Consider the following 21,029-nt stretch of genomic DNA (forward strand, 5'->3'; position numbering starts at 1 on the left):
CCCAGTTTCACCGGCGAGAGGAATCTATATTTTCTACCAGCTGCTCTTTCGACGGTGCATTTTTCTTTCTCAACATCTCATCCACATTTCTTTTGGATCATATCGTTGTTGTTTTTCCTCTGGCTGCAGTAGTCAAGAAAACCACAGGTGTTTCACATTGCTTTGGTCATGGTTCGGACGTGTAGAATCAAACACAGGACTTGACTTGGGTAAAAAAAATGAGCTCGAGGAAAGAGCATTATTGGTTTTTCAGCCCGCAGAGTGTCTGTATTTGTGAAAACACACTCACATTTCCAGGTGATGCCTGGTCAGTATAAAATCTTAACATGCACCAGGAAACTGTGAAGGGTGTTTGACTCTTAATGCCGTTTGTCTTGGCTCAGTTTTTAGACCATGCATACAGCCACACTGGCACAGAACCACACACACACACACAGTGAGTGTGTTAGTAGAGAGAGGCATGTGTAGTTGATTTAGCCTCTACACCGTCTGCATTTGAAGGTTACTGAGAGGCTAGAAGTAGAAAAAGTGTTTTGTGTTTTGGTTGTCTCGTCTCTGTCCTGCCTCAGACTCCGCTTGGCCCCTGATCCCCAGACGACCTCGCTCTCTCACACCGGCCTGAGGAATGCTGGGTGTCCGAGCGCAGGGGCTGTGAGCGCGGGTGGGCGCAGACAGAGAGCCTGGATGTGAAGAAGAGGTTAGGAGGTTGACGTAATCAGAGTGCTGCAGGGAGAGTGTCGGTGTGTGTGAGTGTATATGTGTACGATAAGCACCCCTATACCACCCACCTCCCTCCCTCTCTCTCTCTCCAGAGGGAACAATCCCTGCCTCTGTGAGCACCTGCAGACCAGGCCTTCACTCCTTCCCTCTGTCCTGGCAGCTTTTGTGCACCTGGGAACCCAAACTGCCCACGTATGTGTTTCAAAGGCAGTGGGCGTTGTGTGTGTGTGTGTGTGTGTGAGTGTGTGTTGAGGTTTTCTCTCTTTCTCCGCTGCCAGGTCACCCTCACACTTTTAGAAAAAAAAAAAGACCACAAACTGCAGGCTCCAAGTCCTACAATAAACACAAGTCTGAGTCAGAATTGCTTTATGAATTCTGATCTGGTTCGAGTTAAGTGAGAGGAGAGTTTCAGCCTTTATTTTGGCTCTTGATCAAAACTACTGGAATGAAAAATTTCCAATATCTCTCCTTGTTATTTCGCAAGCTGTTTGCTTTAGGGAAATTCTAGCCACGAGTGAACACAAGAAGAGCCTTTCAGACCCACAGCGGCATTTGCATTTTGATTGCTGCACTGCAAAATAGTCACTTTTCTATCTATCTGTTTATTTTTGAAAGGTGGCGTTAGATTTTAAGGGATTTTAATGCTGCAGTAACATTAGAGCTGGGTGATCTGGCCAAAAATATGATTTAAAAAAAAGAAAAAAAGTTTAGCAATATCGACAACAGTTTTTGCTTCTAATGAAAGTTGAAGAAAGCAGTTAATTGTCATTTTAAAATGCTTGTTTAACAGAAACAGTTCACAAATCTGAGGGAAAACACCTAATAGCAATTGCATGTTGTGTCTCAAAATGGGTTTGCACAGTGCATAAGCATACATATACGTATATATATATATATATATATATATATATATGAACCTTTTGTGGTATCAATATTAAAGCTAATTATATTTCATCATACATTGTTACTGAATTATGCCCCAGCCCTAAATCTAGAAGAAAAATATTGGATTATATATATGTTTGCAGTAAAATAAGACTCTTTAGACCGAATGACGTGGTCAGATTAATCTTTCTTGCCATGCAGTGGTGTAAAGTGGTGTTTACATGTAAAGGGACAACACATGGAAAACACCCTGTGGTAAGTTCAGCCACCACAGCACCGGTTATTTCTGGTCTTTGGCAACAAGGACTCTTTTTAAAAAAGCAGCTTACACAACAAATTGAAATGAGGTATGTGCTCATTTCTGTTGTGTGCACACGTGCATGTGTGTGCATGTGTGTGCATGTGTGCGTGGCGGTTGTGTGCACGTTATACGTGTTATCGTTGCCCGGGGAGCCGAGGTCTCAGCTGTCGAGATGCTCACAGGTGTCAGTCAGCTTAGAGTAAAGGTATGCTGGTTCAGCCTGGAGCTCAACGGCTCCGTCCATTAGCAAGAGGAGATGGTCTCACCTGAGCTCGGCGGACCTGTCAGAGCACCAGGGCAGCAGCTCCATGCTCCCAGTGAAAATGGCCTTAAGGCAGCAGCTGTATGAAGTGAGTGACATTCACACACAGCTGTGAACAGGTCCAGTCCTGGGGGTATGGAGGGCAGGAAAGGTTAATGGAAGAAAGAAAGAGGAGAGGGGGGGTTCACCTGGATGGCATTACCTTCTTGAAGGGAGTTTTGAACCCTTTTGTTAACAAGACTGAGAAATCTGAGAGTTAACATGCTGGGGTTATTGTATTAAGTGCTTTGAGGCGAATCAGGCAACAAAAAAAAAAAAAAGTTAATAGGATAAATTATCTCCTATAATGTAAGCTGGCATTGTAATTATTCTCCACTCGTGCAGCATGGAAGCAGAGGTATTGGGGTCAGTCAGGCTGGATGTACAGGAGGCCGGCGGCTTAATAAGGAGCCGGCGCTCAAAACAGCTCGCAGACTGTCTGCGCCCTGTTCTGTGCGTGGCTGCCCACCTTGTCTGAAAGGCGACACCAGCAACACACACATACACACACCACTGACATATCACCAGTCTTAACATGGTGTCAGTCTGCCATTCAGCCACTTTGTGAGCTGAGAAGAATGAGGCCACAGGTGCTGTGTGAGACTTAAGGCTTGAGCCATGCTAATACATCAGACTTATACTCCTGCCACATGCACAACAACAACAACAACAACAACAACAACAACAGAGCTTTAAGTCTGAACTGCAGGAAGTTAGAAGATGACTGTGACTGTGTCTGGATTAAAGGTGCAGCCGTATATATAGGTTTATGATCAGTGAGGGTGTCAGTCAAAAATATCTACTGTTAAAAGGAGTGCATGCTGATTCCTTGGACACAGTCTGTAGTTGAGTTATCAGTGCTTGATCAGCTGTTTTGGCCACTCACAGCTGCTCCTATTTTGTCTCTAGCCATCCCTGGTGTCCCTTGGTACACACACTCACTCTCGCTCTATCAGTCTATCAGCAGTTTACCAGCTGCTGCTACCTTGTCGTCACCCCCACTAGCACCATATAGGCGTTTGAGGAGATGAAGGCTTGCAAGGAACTGGAGGGAGAGGAAGGAGCCACCTGTGGCTTCCTCTTTCTGGTCATGCATGGCATCAAGGTTTAATCTTCTCCGCTGCTGATTCCCAAAACCAAATAATTGCATTGCAATGGTGTTCAGCGGCCGCGCTCCTGCTGCAACCAGAATAGAACAATGACCTGATGATGTGTCACCATCACACCGTGTATGTGTGAGTGTATGTCTATATGTGTCTCGATCTCAGGCTGTTTTTATAGGACACGTCTCAGTGGAGGGCAGCTGTTGGGCGATGATTGGCACTGTGCGCCGTGTTTTCTTCCCCCTTCACTTCCTGTTGACAAACCAATAGCGCTGCTGCTGAGTGACTGCCGATCCAATCGGGATTTTATGGCCATTAAACAAGCAGTCTCTCAACCCTTGCTGTGTCTCAATCTGTTTTATTCCATACACTCAATTGCTGTTTTGAGTGCACAAGAGTGCACCAACAAGTGTGCCAACCATAGAACATACTGTATATAAAAGGGACACGCTCCTCTGGTTATCTCGCTGTAGCAATATACTGAATAGCCACTAGGGGGATAATTTAAGTTTGTTTGAATGTAAATCTGTGGGAAAATTAGCCAAATTTTTACCTGATCAGTAAATGTTTCCATGATAACTTGTGGTCGCAATTGTGTGAATTTTTTGAAGAAAATAGATGACAAGCTCATATGAGTTAGGAAGGAACAGAATGTGTAGATCATTCTAGATCACGATAAATATCTTCAGTGGAAACCTTCTCAATGTTTGTTTAACATTTAATTTTAAAGCCATAATAATGTCACTTTGGACACAGAACAATGAAGTTCTCAAATCTCTTTTTCGTTTTCTTGCGACTATGCAATTGCTTATTGTTTCATGTTATTTGGTTATTTTCACTGCTTTTAATGCTTTTCGTTTAATTCCTCTGAATATAATTCAATTGATATTTCAGCCATGTTTTACATAAAAACTCCCTGTTGAAAGTCTTGCCACTATATAGTATACAGTGTGCACAGTGTACTACATGTAAGTGGATACTTTGCTCAGTATGCTGAGTGAAGAAGTCCAGTCCAGTGTGAGACAAAGCCCTGTTTTCATGAAAAAGCCCTGTGAATTTGGAAAAGGGGCCTTTTCCGATGTTTGACAAACATGAATGACAACACGATTCTAAAATGTTATTTCACCCTTGCTTCTCCCAAAGAGAGGCTGAACACCGATCGATGGCTCGATGCCACGCAGAGGCTTCACATCTCTGTCTGTGCAGAGCGACATCAACAGATCAATCAGGAACACACACACACACACACACACACCACATCCCTCCCACTCAAACACGTGTGCTCGCTTCACACACACCTCAGCAAGTCAAGGTCAAAGACACGGCTTGCTCACTTGGTTTACTGGTCAGTTAAGTGTGTGTGTGTGTGTATACGTCAGTGATGGAAACTGTGCTTGTGTGTGTCTGTGTGTGTGTGAGCCCCAGTTTTCATATCCCATTAGGTCCCGGTAACAAAGGCAACATACAAACCACAAACACAGACAAGTAGTGTCCTCTGTCATTTCAGCTGGAGCTTGTCATTAAGTCAACTGGCTTTGTAGTGAGTGCAAGAAAATAGCAGGAAAAAAAACAAACACCTTGCCTTGTGCTTGTGCTGTATTTTAGCTCAGTGCAATTTCACTGGCCACAAGAAAATGTCCTTGTAAAAAAAAGGAAAAAAAAGTACTATGTTTTTATTAGTGCTGCAGCCTGGATTGCACTGCAGCACTTGCACTTAGATGAAAGCACATCTCAAAAAAAAGAAAAAAAAGAAAACGAAAACACCTCTCTTTTGCTCTAACCATGTGCTTTTGCTTATACGATGCACTGGTAATGTGCAAAAGATGATGTTCCAGTGCGCTGCTGGCAGAGAGGATGGTATTTGTAGCAGTGTGTAATTCAGCCCAGCTGCAGCTTTCACACTGAGCAGGTACAGAGCGATGTGCCGCAGCTGCAGTGACAAGCTATCAACTCTGAGAGAAGCTGAAAGATTGAGTCAAATAAAAAGGGGGTTTAGCTTGGCATTAGCACCCGACGGCAGGAGCTGCTATTGAGTGCTGAGTTTGACCGAAATAAGGCGAGAGAGGGTATTTCCCAGGCTGCATGTGGCATTTATCAAGACGCAGCCAATGCAGCGGTAACCCAACACGGGTGAAGTCTGAGATGAGGGGTTTCTTGGAGAATTAGTGGTGATCAGAAATGTGGGGAATGTAGAAATGTTTCGAGGAGCCACATGAAGGGGATTCCAGGAGGCAGAAATGTGGTGAGAATGTCTGTGTTTCAGTAAGACACATTGGTTGGCTCTGGTTTCCTATTCAAACAAATGTTGTGTATCACACCCTCCACAGGCGGTCCCATTAATCATTAGAGGGAGAAACAAAGCTGCCACTCCCATCAGTATTGCTCACCTCATAGAAAAAAACATAACACAGTGTTGCCACTGTGCATTGGACACGCATTGGCTATGGTTAGCAGCGAATTTTCTTTGTTCTTGTTCAGATCTTCTGTGTCTTTCAGACGGTATGAAATCAGCATTAAAACAGATCAAGCAACGGAACGTTGTATCCAACCTCTGTGGTTATGAATATTGATTTTTCTCTCATTCGTATTTCATCTCGGTATCAGAGCGAGCAGTCAGAGCCAAGTCTAAATTACTCTGCTGCGTTTGGAAACACACACACACACACACACACACACACACACACAGAGCTTTTATGAATCCCACAACTCCAGTAAACAGCATTATGTTTAGTGTTGTGTAGAATATAATACACTGGGGATGGTGCAAACCTCCAGGCTGTATTCTGTTAAAATACTACACGCTGGTAAGTCTCCACAGCAACGAGCTCAGTCGTAAAATGTACCATGCAATTTTACTCCGTTTATTACTAGAGCTGCAGATTGACATCAAACCAGTTAATGTACAAATGTAAAACAAACATGTTCTCAGTGAAATACTAATGAAATTAGACATTTCTATACCTATAAATTTCTCTCAGAAATGCACAAAGCATTGCTTTACATATTGCATTGGAAACACTACATCTGCCCTTTTGCTGGATGTTTGCTTTATATTGATATTTACCCCTTTACCCCCATGTGTTTGTTAAAGCCATTCTGAAGGACTTTTCCTATATTTACATGTGTCCAGTTATGTACTTTATCTCTATAATAAGTATATTATTATCTTTTTTAATTTAGTTTTAAGCACTTTGAGCTGTGGGTGCTATATATTATTATTATTATTATTATTATTATTATTATTATTATTAATAATAATAATAATAATAATAATAATAATAATAATAATAATAATAATAATAATAATAATAGTAGCAGCAGCGGTAGTAGTAGTATTAGTAGTAATAATAGTAGTAATAGTAGTAGTAATAGTATGTACATATACGATCAGCAGACACTGATACCACATTTACCCAAAAGCCTCTTGTCCACGGTCAGAGCTTAAGTGCTTTTATTGTGAAAGAGCCATCTTATTAAGAAAGCACAGAACCTGGTTTTACTGCAGATCTGTTGGGCAGCGTTGTCAACCACCACCTGACGGCAAACAGGCAGAAGTGGCAGTCTGATGTCATGGACAGATACATTATTCCAGTGTCTCTGCACCTCTGTTGTTGTCCGTTGCTAAGCACAGCAGTTGTGAAAGAGCACTGTGAGGTGTTTTTTGTTTTCTGGGTTACATATGTCCACGCCGGTGTCTTGACAGATTTTGTGTGTGATGACATCGGTGACAGTGGTATGCAGGGTTGGGTTTCCCGTTGCATCGCCATCGCAGTGCCACACTGCCTCTTCCCTTGCATTTCCACTGGCAGCCTCAGGTGTTACGATAAGATAGTATTCAGTCTCTACTCGGGTCTACTTTAAATACTCGTCTCCGGTGACCTCACCACGGTAGTTGCCTTATAAAGAAAAAGGGAGGATAGGCGTTTGTTCCGTCTGCAGTCTCACCATTAGATGTCATTAATTCATACACACTGGACCTTTAAATGACAATACTATTTTTTTCATTTATACACACACAGTTTAATTTAGTTTACCACATCATGAATCTGACAGAGGAACAACTTGATGAATGATGCCCACTGGTTCATTGCATTGTTTATAATCCCCAGAGCTATTTGAAGCCTTTGTTTGGTAATGTTATCAAAAGCAGCCACGGCTCTATATAATCTAATCTGGATGATAATGGAGAGAATTCAAGGCTGGAGACCTCCTGTTTTTTTTTTTTTTTTTTACTGACAAACAGTCGTTACTCATCCGTAGTGTATTCTTCACACGAACACGCCCAGTTGCAGAAAGCAGATAACCTCATGGAGGACAGGAGCACAAAGGTGGAGCAGAGTCAACACGCATTCTGAATGGACTGATGAAAGAGGTATTTATAGAAGCAGCGTGTTTACAATGTCGCGAGCTCCCACGCCAAGACACACACCTTGTCCACCGCAGTGAACAGGTCAGAGTGTAGCCTGTGGACGTGTGCAGTCCTGCAGATATAGGATGTGCTTCTCCTGTCCCCCCAGTTCTGTGACTTAAGGCTGACATAGCCTGGAATTCCTCAGCCTGCTAGTTTGACCGAATGTCCAGATTGTCAGGTTTCATAGTTGCTAAAAGGAATATGGGAGTAGGGACTTCTAGCAGGTAGAAAGCACCTGATGTCCTGATTAATGACGTCATTTATTACACTGGATAATGGTTTCATTTACATTTTTCATTTCAGTTTTCAATCAACATATCTATGAGAGAGTATCTCTTCCCTGTTGCATGGTGCCCCTGCAGCACAAAGTCACGTGTACTTCTTTATTCAAATTACGAGGCATTTTTGTGACTCACAGCACCTTCATTTCAACCTAAATCGTCGTCTATTCATCACCATCGTGACAAATTTGAAAAATCCCACACTTGCAGCCCATTCACATGCTGAGCACTTGCTATCCCACATAAGGATGCTAAGCCTCACAGGTGCTCTCTTCAGCGGTGTCTGTACAGGCTTAGTGAATGTCAATTGTGAGCACGCACACACACACACACACACACACACACACACAACAAAAATATATGTGTGTCCACATTTCCTGCTGATGCTCTATTCAAAGCCGTATTGAAATATAGGGGGTGAGTCAGATATTGTTCCACTGGCCATTGAAAGCACAGGCTGATGTGTGTGTGTGTGTGTGCCCATGGGGGTACAGCTTGTTCATCTGTTTTCCTGTCTTTTAGTTGAATTACATTCAATATCGTTACTTTCTACAATAAATGATCTTGGTGGCGATAAGTAATAGAAATATATGATCAAGTTACAACTTGGACATTTATACATTTATGGCTGTAGAGTTTTGTTCATTTTCTTTTGAGATATTGGATTTTACAGTGCACAAGTATGTACAAGGATCACTTTAAACGGGCACTATAATAGAAGATCCTTTGCCCCAGAAGAACACAAAGGGTTTGCACCAGAAATGGAGCAACATGATGAAAAAGTAAGCAACCAATCAGAGCCAAAGCTGATAAAAACCAGCGCGCATTGCGAAGTCTTTTGACCTGGAGTGAATGTTTTTATTTAGCCTGTTTTGTCCTTGATGGGCTCTGTGTACATACATGGTTACAGTTATAGTTATCACACTTCCTCCCTGTTTTTATCCTGTGGCTCCTGCAGGCCCTCCTCCACATGAATACACACCATGATTCACATGCACAGTAAATACCTGTCTTAAGAGTCTGCAGTCTACCTGCGACTGTGATTGCTTTCAGACGCCTCACAGCCATTGTCTTCTCCTGGAATGTCCTGAGACGATATGGTAATTGATGTAATTTGCTCTTTGAGAGACTGTGAGAAATATGCACAGCATCTCATGTGGAATCTGGAGAGGAGACCATCAGAACAGGTTGGACACTTGTACCTGAGGCTCACGTAGGACTGAAATTAGGTTTCTTTTGTGTTGTTTGTGAGAAAATGTTGGCGTCTCGTCACTGGGCTGCTGTTATCTGTACTTTCAGAAGTACACAAAGTTCAAAAGTTTCTTTGCTATCTCTTAGGTCTTTACCTCAGAGGAAAAATGAACTAGATAAGGAGTTAATGCACCTACTCTACAGAGGCTTCAAAATACCAAACCGTTTCCATTAGACTGGCCCCAATGGGTTCACTGTAGCCTGATGAGGAGACATTATTACACAAGCTTAATAGTTCAAACTACTCGTTAAGGTTATAATGAATCATCCCCGTCTTCTGTGCATTGCTCTGTGCCGCATTGTTATGAGGATACACAATAATGTAGTCGCCAGAGTCCTTGCCTTTTATTCGCTGAAGCACTTTTCTCCACGCAGGCTGCTGGTGTGGACATAAACAATGTTTTTTAAAGACGGTATTCTGTGTTTGTTCAGCTAATAGAGGGGAATATGTTACATGTCAGGCAGAGCTGATGCTGCAGAGTTAGTTAAAGTCTCTTCCCTCTGCAAATAGCAAGTAAATGTACGTTATTATTATAATAAAATTCAGAATTTCTTTATAAATAAATTATTCCTTATGCAGCGTTGCTTAATCGCCCACACGACAAATTCAACGTGATGATAATGAGGTGAGATGTAAATACAAGAGTCAATAATGAAGGCTAATTTTGCTTCTCCGCTGAAAACACGGCTTAAGTAAACTGGCATGTGCTGAAAGTTGGTGGCTGTCTGCTCAAGTAGTCAAAGCTGACCATTGTCCTGTAAATGAGGTTATGAAAACGTTTCCTCCCCTTCGGCCTGCAGTGTAAACATCCACAGAGGACGTCTGTGGTTCACTCCCCACATCATGAGCTCCACACTGTCGGGGTCTTTCTGCCTTTCTGTTTGTTTCGTATGCAGTTATGGCCACATTGAGTCATCAGGGGCTTATCTTTGATGGCACTGTGGACTTATATACAGAAAACAAAATGATACTGGTCAATGTAGGAATGTGACTTGTGAGGACAGGCAACATTTTTGCAAATGTGGAACTGTTTACTGGATGTCAACAACATGTTTCCACCAAACTGTTCAAACTCAGTCCGACTGAACAAGTTTGTTTACTGTCAATAAGACTTTTCTTATACTAATCTTGCCATTTTGCCATTTTCCACACTAAATTATAACTCATTATAACTGAATTTTTTGTCTGAATTGTGTAAACATGGTTGGAGGGGTGAGGTGAGGAATGATCAGCTGCAGCTTCATCAATAAAGTTTTCAAAATTTCACGCACTGTACCTTTCAAAGTTAGAACTACAAATTTAAAATAGCTCAGCATACATTCAGTAACTTGTGTAAATTGTACAGTAACTTTAGACGTGGGTGCTGTTGCCACAGAAATGCCAGCGTTCTGCACTAAAACAACTTAATCCCATTGATCCCAAATGGCGCTGTCTCGGGGAAGAGGTTTTTGAGGACTCGTTTATTTTTAAAGAAACCATCCTGGATCTCTCACGATGAGTTATATCAAAAGGAGGACAAGCATTGTTTTCAAGTGAGACAGGCGTCCTAGATTTACAGCGACTGTAGGCACACTGTCAGGAGTGACGGAAGGACACTGGGGTGGTTGGAAAGACAGTGTTTATCGTGACAGGGCATTTCCTGGGAGGACGTGATCCTCCATAAATTGTCCTCATGTTATCAGTGTTTATCCATCCTCAGAACCATGCCATATGTACAACAATCTCCTTTTATATGAGTTAAAACATCACATTCATTAGATTTAAATGAATTGTCCCCTTTGCAGATTTATGTACATGACACACGTCTGACAAATAAGCTCAACTATAACATGACATCCTCTGCCCGTCCAGTTTTCGGGCGCAGGATCATGAGAACTGAGAAAAGAAATAAACTCAGGCTCCGTGGAATCTGGGTGGAACACAAATGTGACAATGCTGTGCCAGCAAAGATAACATCTTTCTTGTAACTCATGCGAGTGACAGGGATTCATCATAGCATGAGAATACAAAGAGGCTCACTTGAAAAGTTGTGTACCTGTGTCACTGCACACTCACGGATTCAAATATAGATTTGTGTGACTAGTAAAACTACTATCATAGACATATGAAGCCAATTCATCAGTTAGATCTGCATTGTGCTTAAGTTACACCAAACAATGCACAGCTTAGAAAGAGGCACAATTAAGAAGCATTACTCAATAACTGTGCTCTCACTGTTAAGGCCTGACTTGGTTCCCAGCTTAACACGGCTAAGAGGCGATAATGAGCCTGAGGAAAGTGGCATGGTTAATCAGCGAAATCACAAAATTGCATGGAATGGGACACACAGAGAGATGCTGATGTGTGGCCCTGCTAATGACCTCAAATTAGCCACTTAATAACGCGAGTGTATGTATTTTTGACAAAGTGCTCAACAGCGAGAATCATTATTTCTCAATGTGTCTTATTTCTCTGTTTTTTTTTGTTTTTTTTAAACCCTCAGGTCGAGCAGCTGGTGGTGAGCGATTGCTGGCCTTTAGCTTATCTACACTATGCACTGCTGAACACCCTGCCCGTGTGTGTGTGTGTGTGTGTGTGGCTGCAGGGTGAGAGCCAAAGCCGCACAGAAAATAAGGGCTATCAGAGTTATTTAGTTATTTAATATTACACAATAAACCGGCAGTACTTGGTACGTGGTACGGCGCAGAGAGAGGAGGAATACACACTGGCAACAAGAGGAAGAGAAGCGAAAGGCACAGAGGGAGTGAGAGAGACTCATTTACAATATTATTCAAGTAAGAGCGCAGCCGCGGCTTTCAAATAATTGCAGTTATAACATAACACCTCTTTTTGACCTATTTTTCCACTGCAAGATACTGCCGTGCATGCATGTTTCTTGTATAAAATAGCAGTTAAAAATGAGGGCAAATGTAGTTTTGATTTTGATGTATATATCACGCTATTAATTAAAAGTTCCACATGTTTAACATTATTAGAAAATGAGCTCATGGCACTTACTGCGTTCTGGAATTGATTGAATAAAACCGTGCGAGAATGATTGAGCATTATAAGTTTGACTGCTTTGTTTTCATTGCATGTACATATTACTACTTCTTTTTTTATTTATTAAATGAAATGAAACTAAAATTAAAGCATTAATAAATATTAATGAAATGATGAAAAATGAAAACACACTAAATTTAGCAATACATTTGGGTAACTCTTCCCAGAATTGTGCTGATGAAAGGACTTTGTTTTGTCATGTCATACTATCACAAACTCCAGTTGTGCTGTAATGTGATTACTGTCCCTTATCCTGTTGGTTGGCCTCAGCAGCTGTGGGACAGCGATGTCTCTATTTGACGTCACACACCCCGCTTGTCTTTTCTCTCTCATCCGTTTTCCTCCCTTCCTCCTCCTGTATGTTTATGCTGATGGTGTGTCAGAACACTCCAGGCCGTCTCCACAGCTTCCCTTGTTGCTTGTCAAGAGACGTGCAGCATCTCTGCCCTCGCTCCTCTGCTAAAGACACGAAACTCAGTTTGAGAGCATTAAAAATTCAGAATATCATGAATATTGACTAAAAGCCCCAAGACTGATTCCTGGTTGTCCAGTCAGTAGTGGGGCAATTAGGGGAACACATTTTCATAACCGCTCCTTCAGCTGTAAGAAATTAAGATGGAGGAATTATTCAAGGCCACAAAGTCACCACAATTCTCTTCTAATGAGAGAGTGACGAAGAGTCAGTGCTGTGCCTTGAACGTGGTCAGTAACAAATTGCTTGACGACCCCGACATGTTTTTTAAGCAATGTTCTCTGATTAGCTTTATCTCAGCAACCTGACCACAAATGAACTTGTCTCTGTCTTACACACATTTTCCTTTCCCTCCCTACCAAGGGCTGAACAATGAATCATCTATTTGAAATCACAATTTGCAAATGATAGAGGCTGTCATTTAAAATTAAAGCACACATGTAAATAAATGTTAAAAACAAGTCATAGAGTGTTTTTTTTCACAGTTTTGATAGTGTATCCTCCTTCATCTTGTGTCAAACCAGTATCACAATAAATACTGAACTAAAGCTTGACTTAAAAGGTATATCGTGAATCAGATGTTAGGAAAATCCTACTTTTACTGGTTAAATAAGGGACCTTTCGCTGTGACCATTACATCCGTGCAGAACTGTGTATCGTCTGATTCAAATATTCCTTTGCCAGGTTTTTGTAGCCAATGTGGGTGAAGTGTAATGCAAATTGTAGTTGGGGCGAGTTGAATGGAGGTGTCCTCTGGCAGTCCTTCACTGAGTCTCTGGCTCGCTGGTATCACACAGCTGATCTGGACACGTCTTGTCTCAATAAGTGCACCAGGCAGCTGAAGTGCTTGGCTTAGTCCGGTCAGAATGCGAGGGTTTTAACAGAAGAACACGAGACTCTAAATGTGACTAACGTGATACATATTCAGTAACAGCCCTTTTCTGTCACTACATCATAAAAAGTAAAATAATTTCTTTTTTTCTCTCTCTCTCTCTCTCTCTCCCTTTGCAGTTTTCATCTGCAGCTTCATGGTAGCAGCTCCCATCTTTGGTTACCTGGGCGACCGCTTCAACAGAAAGGTCATCCTGAGCTGTGGCATTTTCTTCTGGTCCATTGTGACTCTGTTGAGCTCCTTCATCAGTAAAGAGGTACGGCCTCACACACACACACACACACACACACACACACACGCTCCGACAGCAGCAGAACTTCAACACGGGTGGCTCTGGTGCTTCTCTGTCAGGTTCCCTCCTCCCTGACGAGCTAATTACTCAGTTATGATGTGGATATGCTTGATCTTAAGGCCGGTGAAATGAAATGACACGCTTGTTAAGTCAGACAGCCCGCTTTAGCTGTTGTAGCCGTTCTTTATATGTCCAACCTTTTTTTTTTCCCTCTCTCTCTCTCTCGCTCTCTGTGGCTCGCTGGCCAGTAGCCAATCAACTAATGAAGGCCCGTGTCTCAGCATTGTCTCTCTGGCCATTGACAAGAAGATTTAGATTTGATATCTGTAAAAGCCTCTGTGCGCTGGGCAGTGTCACACACACACACATCAAACAATAACATAATTGCTGTGGGGGATGGGAGTCTTCCTGACAGTGTCCATCATATAATAGTGAAAGAAAGGCACGTGTGTGTAAATAGTCTTTTATTTTTGCAGCCGCAATGTTTCTGCTACCTGACGTGCTCTGTGTGCATGTCAACAAGGCTGTGGTTTTAAAAGGCTGTGCAACATCCAACATCTGTGACGTGAAGGCCGCCGTAGTTCCCTGAAGAACCTCCATTAGATATGTAGCATTCCGTGCAGCTACATGTATGCAGCACATGTCTACTGAGCAGTCATGTCTCTTCACCGAGCGTACGACCGCTCACTGCTCTTCAAGCGCAGAGCCGAGGAAGCAAAAGTGACAGCTCAGAGATGTTGATGATCCCAGGAGGGCGTCCTTCAACTTAAAGCCTTCTTAGAGTTGCCTGCTCGAGACAAGGAGGGCAGCCATTTGCCAGAGCAGGAAATACATTCAGGCTCCTTATGGCTAAGATGAAAAATAAGCATCCTCCCTCCTCGCTGACATGTGACTCAAAGGTTTCGGCGACTGCTGACGAGGATGAAGGAGAAGGGTTCCACCCACATTCCTCAGCACCGCAACTTTTACTCCATGTTCCTGTGCCAATCGAATGAGGCAAGAGATAATGACGCTTATGTAACAGCGCCGAGGCACATGTGATGAAAGATGTGACATGCGATTAAATGTTAATTACCTCTTACAGTCCTACAGTCAGTCCTTTCACGATGCATTTAAGACACTCGGGGGTCATTTGGACGGATTTGCAGCAGATACAGAATGCAGATCTTACGTAAGAGAACGTTTGCCGCTGTCATGAACTGGAACTGCGTATTTTCTCCTGCATGACCACAACCGATTATCATCCTTAAACTATTATGTGTAGGTCAGTTGACATTTGAAAGTCTTCATTGAACTTACGACATCCACCAGCACGAGCGAGGCCTTGAGTGACGAGAGCTCGGGTCATCTCTGAGGTCACTGTCTTAAGCTCTGCCTCTGCTGCCCACAGCGCCGTCATAAATCTCTTCTCACTGCTGACAAACCCTATAAAGTGTTACCTTATCACACTCCCACACAGCACAGACTCGCATTATTACAACACAGTGTGTTGTGTGTGTGTGCAAGGTGGAGGGGGAAGGAATATACCACCAAACCAACAAGGAAGACGATCCTTACGACGGGCTACAGCTCACGTCACTATCAAAATATTACATTTTGCATAAGCGCTGCATGCATTTTCATAATGCACGGGACAAAATTGTAGCCAGTGCTTGTAATTCACTTCGGTCCGCTGTGTGGGGGGGGGGAAACCTGATGTCTTTGCAGCTTTTAGAACAGGCCCCCAATGAGTTGTGGTTGCCATGGAAACAGTTTACAATCCAGCTGCCTACAGCAATGCCTCCTCCAGTGTGATGCTTCGATAAAAAGCGTTTACGTTTATGCCACAGAAGATAAAATACAATTATCTGTTGTTTTAATGAAGTGAAATGAGCCTGTTTTGGTTGATCGTGTCGTGGCTTTTATATTGAACTAGTGAAAGTCATTCATTATTTTAAGAGTGGAATAACTACATACTTATTTTGTTGTGTGTCACATTTTAATCAATCCATTGTTGTCTCGTTAGGTAATAGATGTTATCACTGAGTGTTGGGAGATGAAATCTAATAAGTGGAACCTTTAGAGCTGAAACATTAATTAATTAATAAATCGATTATTAATTATTATAATTATTAATCGGTCCAAAGCTTTTTTCATGATTAAACGAAGATTTCCGATTTTTTAAGCTTGTTAAATGTGAGTATTTTCTTTATTTCTTTGCTCTGGATAACAAAGAAATCATTAAAAGTTAATCATTTTGGTTTGTGGACAAAACAAGACATTTAAGAACATCATCATTTCCAGATTTAATGAACACCGATCAACATTTTTAAAGGTTTTGTGATATTTTATGGACCAGAGGATTAATCGATGAGTCGAGAAAAGAATCGACAGATTAATCTATTATGAAAATAATCGTTAGTTGCAGCTCTAGTAACCTTTAATGTGTGTTGCACATTGGCACGACTTAGGCTGTGTTTTTCAAAGATCAAACTGAATATCTGTGTCCAGACCATAATCAACCAGCTTGGATTGCTTTGCTAGTGATGCACGTGTACTCACTTTGGAGCAGAGACTCCCGTCTGTGTCTGTGATCAAAAGACAATGTGAGCAGCAACCGGGACTTTCAAGTTGAGACACATCTGTAGAAATTGAATTTTAATCGCATTTCAAAACTATCTTCAAAGTCCTTCAAAGCAGATTTATTTATTCTTTTTTTTTTTTCGTGCTGTCTAGACTTTCCAATCTGTATAAAATATGGATCTGCAAAAAAATGTTACGGCAGTCTGAACAAGATTGCTTAATATTGCAAGAATTCAAGGTCAAGCTTAGTTTCATTTGTTGATCCCTCTACTTCTTTCTTCCTTCCTCTTCTCTGCAGTACTACTGGCTGTTTGTGATCTCCAGGGGACTGGTGGGCATTGGCGAGTCCAGCTACTCGTCCATCTCTCCCACCATCATCGGAGACCTGTTCACCAATAACAGCCGCACCATGATGCTGTCTGTCTTCTACCTGGCCATCCCTCTAGGAAGGTGAGAGCCAGACAGATCCTGTCCAATTGAAGCAGACAGTGGTAAACAACAAGGACGGGGGGGGATGTTTGCATGGCTGTATTGTACACGAACATGTCCAACTACTGCTCTTCAAACGCTAAATCCAGACATGCAAAGGAATGAGAGGCATTACCAAAGATAATTGAAATAATCCTCACGTCGTGAAGGTCATGCTTTCTACTCTCTGGCTGCTTTTTCAGCGTCAGCCACACAAAGAGCTCAGTCCCACTGCAGAAAGAATAGTGGAAAAATCACAATTGGCTGGGTCGACCTTAAATGGAGGGTGGGAGCCTTTTCGGAGATGTGGGAATAGGAGGCATTATTCAGACTAAATCTCCAGCCTTTTCAGTTCATTCAATCCGAAAAAAGGGCCACAGGGAGTAAACAAACAAAGCCAAGTAATAAAAGATGAATGTACCCGTGGATGCAGTGCTGGAGCCACTTGAGGTTTATTGTTATATACAGTGCCTAATAGCATGAACCCGAGCCAGTTACTGCACGCAAAATCACACAAAAGGAGAAGCAAAGGCAAAGGGAAATGTGCTGCAACACCATAGTGTTATGTTGAATGTATGTAATTATTTACATGTCTCCTAAATGTGCCACTGCAGCGCTTCATACAATGGTGAATGGTTATGTAACTAGTGTACTAAGCCGTGTGTTTATTTGGACACAAATAAGCAAAGGAAAAGGCAAAGCACCCTCCGAGTGCTTGTGTTTTGACCTGCCAAAGTGTTTAGGTCACAGTAAACTGCCCGGCAACACAGACAATAGAAGGTGAAAGAGTGGGCCTCAGTAAAAGTGCAGTCAAACATCCTATCCATCCTCCCAGTAGTTTTCTAAACTGAGGTTGTTATGACCGTCTCCAGGAATTAGAGCAGATTCACAGGAAATGGATTCCCCTGCTCTTGTATGTTTCCTCCATAATTTTGAACCACGGTCCACCGAGAGGGTGCTGGGTGATGCCAGTGTTTGATGTGAGCATATTTTGTTGCACTGAAGTTTTATTGTTGGTGTTGAACTTTCCAAACATACTCTGGGTGGACGCTGATAAGATTAGCCGTTAGTCACTCACTGGAAATATCATATGCTGTCTGAGCCTGTTTCTACTGCCGTGTTATTTTTGGAGAACTAATCATGGAGGCACAAACGTACACCGCTTCCCTCTTTAACGCTGTGTGTAAATCCAGTTTAACATGTTTTGGGAGCCAATGCTGATAAGAAGTCACTGATCATTCTTCTACTGCCCCAATCTGCTATTAGAAATCCCAACATTTCATTGACTTTTAGTGATGAATATTAGCAACTTAATAATTAAGATATATAGTGTGACATTTGGGGCAGGAAAGCAGCTATTCTCTAAATCTGCAGACCTTTTCCTTTTTGAGCTTCACGTAGCTATTTAGGTTGGTGTCTAGTTTTTGGCTGCCTGACATTTTGCTCCCTCTTAGTCAAATGCATGTTACACAGTTTCATGGGTCACAATTTGTGGTGCACATGCGATATTTTACTGTTCCAAAACATCATTTTGGAGAGGAGCGTTTTCAAAGCATGTAACAACCTCTCTGGAAACGCAGAGCAGTGACAACATCTTTCATTTGCCCAAGGAAACTATCCTGAGCCTGACTGATGGGATAATTAGCCTCCCTTTTAACCCCAAACCCAGCATTCATGCCATATTGGTCCAACTGATGATAGACAGGAAGGACTACAATTTAGACATCTACCGTATCTGATGTCTTACAGTTAGTTTGATCTGAGCCACAGTCCAAGTCTAGTCCTGATAAGATCTGGTTACTGGTATCTCATATAATGGCCCTACAAAAACAGGGCCATTCACAAGAAAGTGCTCGTGCCGATCACTGACAGATATCGCTGAAGAACCAGCTCTTTATTGACTCATGCACAACCGTCTTGAACATAATATCCACATACACAGCTTTCAGTGTAAGTATGCCACTCATATCTTCTATCTAGTTTACTATTTAAATCCTCTTCATCCTTTGAATACCGATGTTATCTCCGATCTTATCCCTTCAAGTGTTTCACTGCCGTTTCTCTTTGTGGCACAAGAAAACAGCCTGTAACTCAGCTAAAATGCTGTGAAATTCAATTACACTGTGACAACACACACACACACACACACACACACACAGCCTTGGAGGCGGACGACCATGTTCGTACTGCACTTGGTTGCCTTCCCAGGCTGTAACTTTGCACCTGCATTTTCTGACTACATGGACACATCATATCCACAAATAGCCAAAATTTGCTCCCGGTGCTGTGATCAGTGACACTGGCATAAGCTCTGCTCTGTGTCAAGTATCCAAACACTCAATGCAGCTTTAATCGGACTACAAACAGGATATGTAGAGTGTAGGTACACTCGGTTTACCCAGGACAATGACTCGTATACTGTCTATATAGTGTTGTTCAATCATATACAGTATGTTTTGTGTTGCTAATATGCAGGCTTTGTGTCTCTGCAGTGGGTTGGGTTACATCCTGGGATCCAGTGCCAAGGTAGCTGCAGGAGACTGGCATTGGTCACTGAGGGTAAGGACAAATCAAATCCTCATCATTCTCCACCACCATATACACTACATTATACACACATAGATATATATATATGTATATATATACTGTATATACACAAACGTGCTGACAGAGACAGACAGACAGAGTCCCCCCTGCTGAGAGTGAGTCCGGGGTCAGTGGTGGAAGAAGCACCAGGGGACATGTATTGCTGCACAGGCCCTGACATTGCAAGGAGGTGACAGAGCTAAAGGTTAAAAAAAACTTACACAACAGTGTCCACATCACAGTCGACTCAGCTGCCAGTGTTGTGCAGAACTATTTCCTGAGAATCTGTCCAAAGACTGATTCTTAAAAATCTCTCAGCATCTTCTGAGATTTAAATTTTAATTTAAAACAATATATATTTGTGTCCTGGGTGCAATTCAACATAAAAACGGTGTGGCAGTGGTAGTATTATACTTTCTCAGTTGCTGTAAACACATTTATCTTTTATCATCGGTCATGTGTAGCAAAACATCAGTGTCCGCTTCACTGAAATAACAATGTGTCAATGACTTTTTCACTGCAGGGGAAGTAAATGAAACTGAACTGAACTGAATTTCTTTGTTCTTCGTCACTCCCGGGGAAAAGTTACGACAGCGAAATGCGGGCCCTTTCTTAGCATACTGTACTAAATGCAAATTCTAGGTACTTTTAGGAGTTGATGTTACATCAGATTATACAGAAGCATTCAAACAACAGTAAGCACCAGCTCAGTGTAACAGCAGAAGTCGGAACAATGGACAGGAACATTTTGACATTTGTGCCCAGGTTTGCACTTCTCAATTTATTTATAGAAAACAAAAGTCAGTGGGTTCAAATTAATTTGGGCTCATTACCTGGAACCGTCTGGTACCAGGTAATGGTAATCCAGTATTGTATTGTTGCAACATTGACCTCTGGCCTCAACTCCAAAGAAAAAAATAATAAATGTACTAAGATGTTCTTCTACCCCCAGAGATAAATACCGTGATGATGGACTGTTACTGCTGTAGTTGCAGTCATAGATGCAGGCGTTAAATCAGGGCCATAAATCACTGTTGTCATGGGACTTTACTGGGATTCTACTGAGTGGCTGAGAGTAAACACTTAGAGGTCAACAGCTCTAGAAGACATACCACTCATAATGGAGAGGACCAATGAATACTCTTATCAGGACTACTATAGGAACCGCTGACCTAAGGGTCAGCTTTTACAATTATTACAACTTATTATGACCCGACTCTTCTTATGAACCGAGTGACATTTAAAGGAAGGCGTTAAACATTCTTTTAGCATGTGGTGGTGGAAGAGATTCCTGGGCATGGCAGCTCACTGGAAGCAGGAAATCCATTTTGTCTTGATTCTTTGGAACAGAAATTTAAAAAAACAAAACAACCAAAGAGCAGGGCAGCTTGTTCCACAGCAGCCACAATGACATTCCAATAAAACAATTCAAACACCAATTAATCACCGGTGTGGCATGCA

The 21,029-nt window shown here is 42.1% G+C and overlaps 1 protein-coding gene across 2 annotated transcripts in view; it reads left to right on the forward strand.

The window, feature by feature from the left end:
• The window catches only part of spns2 (SPNS lysolipid transporter 2, sphingosine-1-phosphate), a 61,956-nt gene that overhangs the window by 19,619 nt on the left and 21,308 nt on the right, over nucleotides 1-21,029 (forward strand). For both annotated transcript variants that reach the window (XM_058627160.1, XM_058627159.1), the window contains exons 3-5: nucleotides 13,780-13,916; nucleotides 16,813-16,964; nucleotides 19,475-19,541. In XM_058627160.1, the coding sequence (XP_058483143.1) occupies nucleotides 13,780-13,916; nucleotides 16,813-16,964; nucleotides 19,475-19,541 (356 nt within the window). The remainder of the gene's footprint in view (nucleotides 1-13,779; nucleotides 13,917-16,812; nucleotides 16,965-19,474; nucleotides 19,542-21,029) is intronic.

This window comes from Solea solea, chromosome 4, assembly GCF_958295425.1.
Source record: "Solea solea chromosome 4, fSolSol10.1, whole genome shotgun sequence".
Classification (NCBI taxonomy): Eukaryota; Metazoa; Chordata; class Actinopteri; order Pleuronectiformes; family Soleidae; genus Solea; species Solea solea.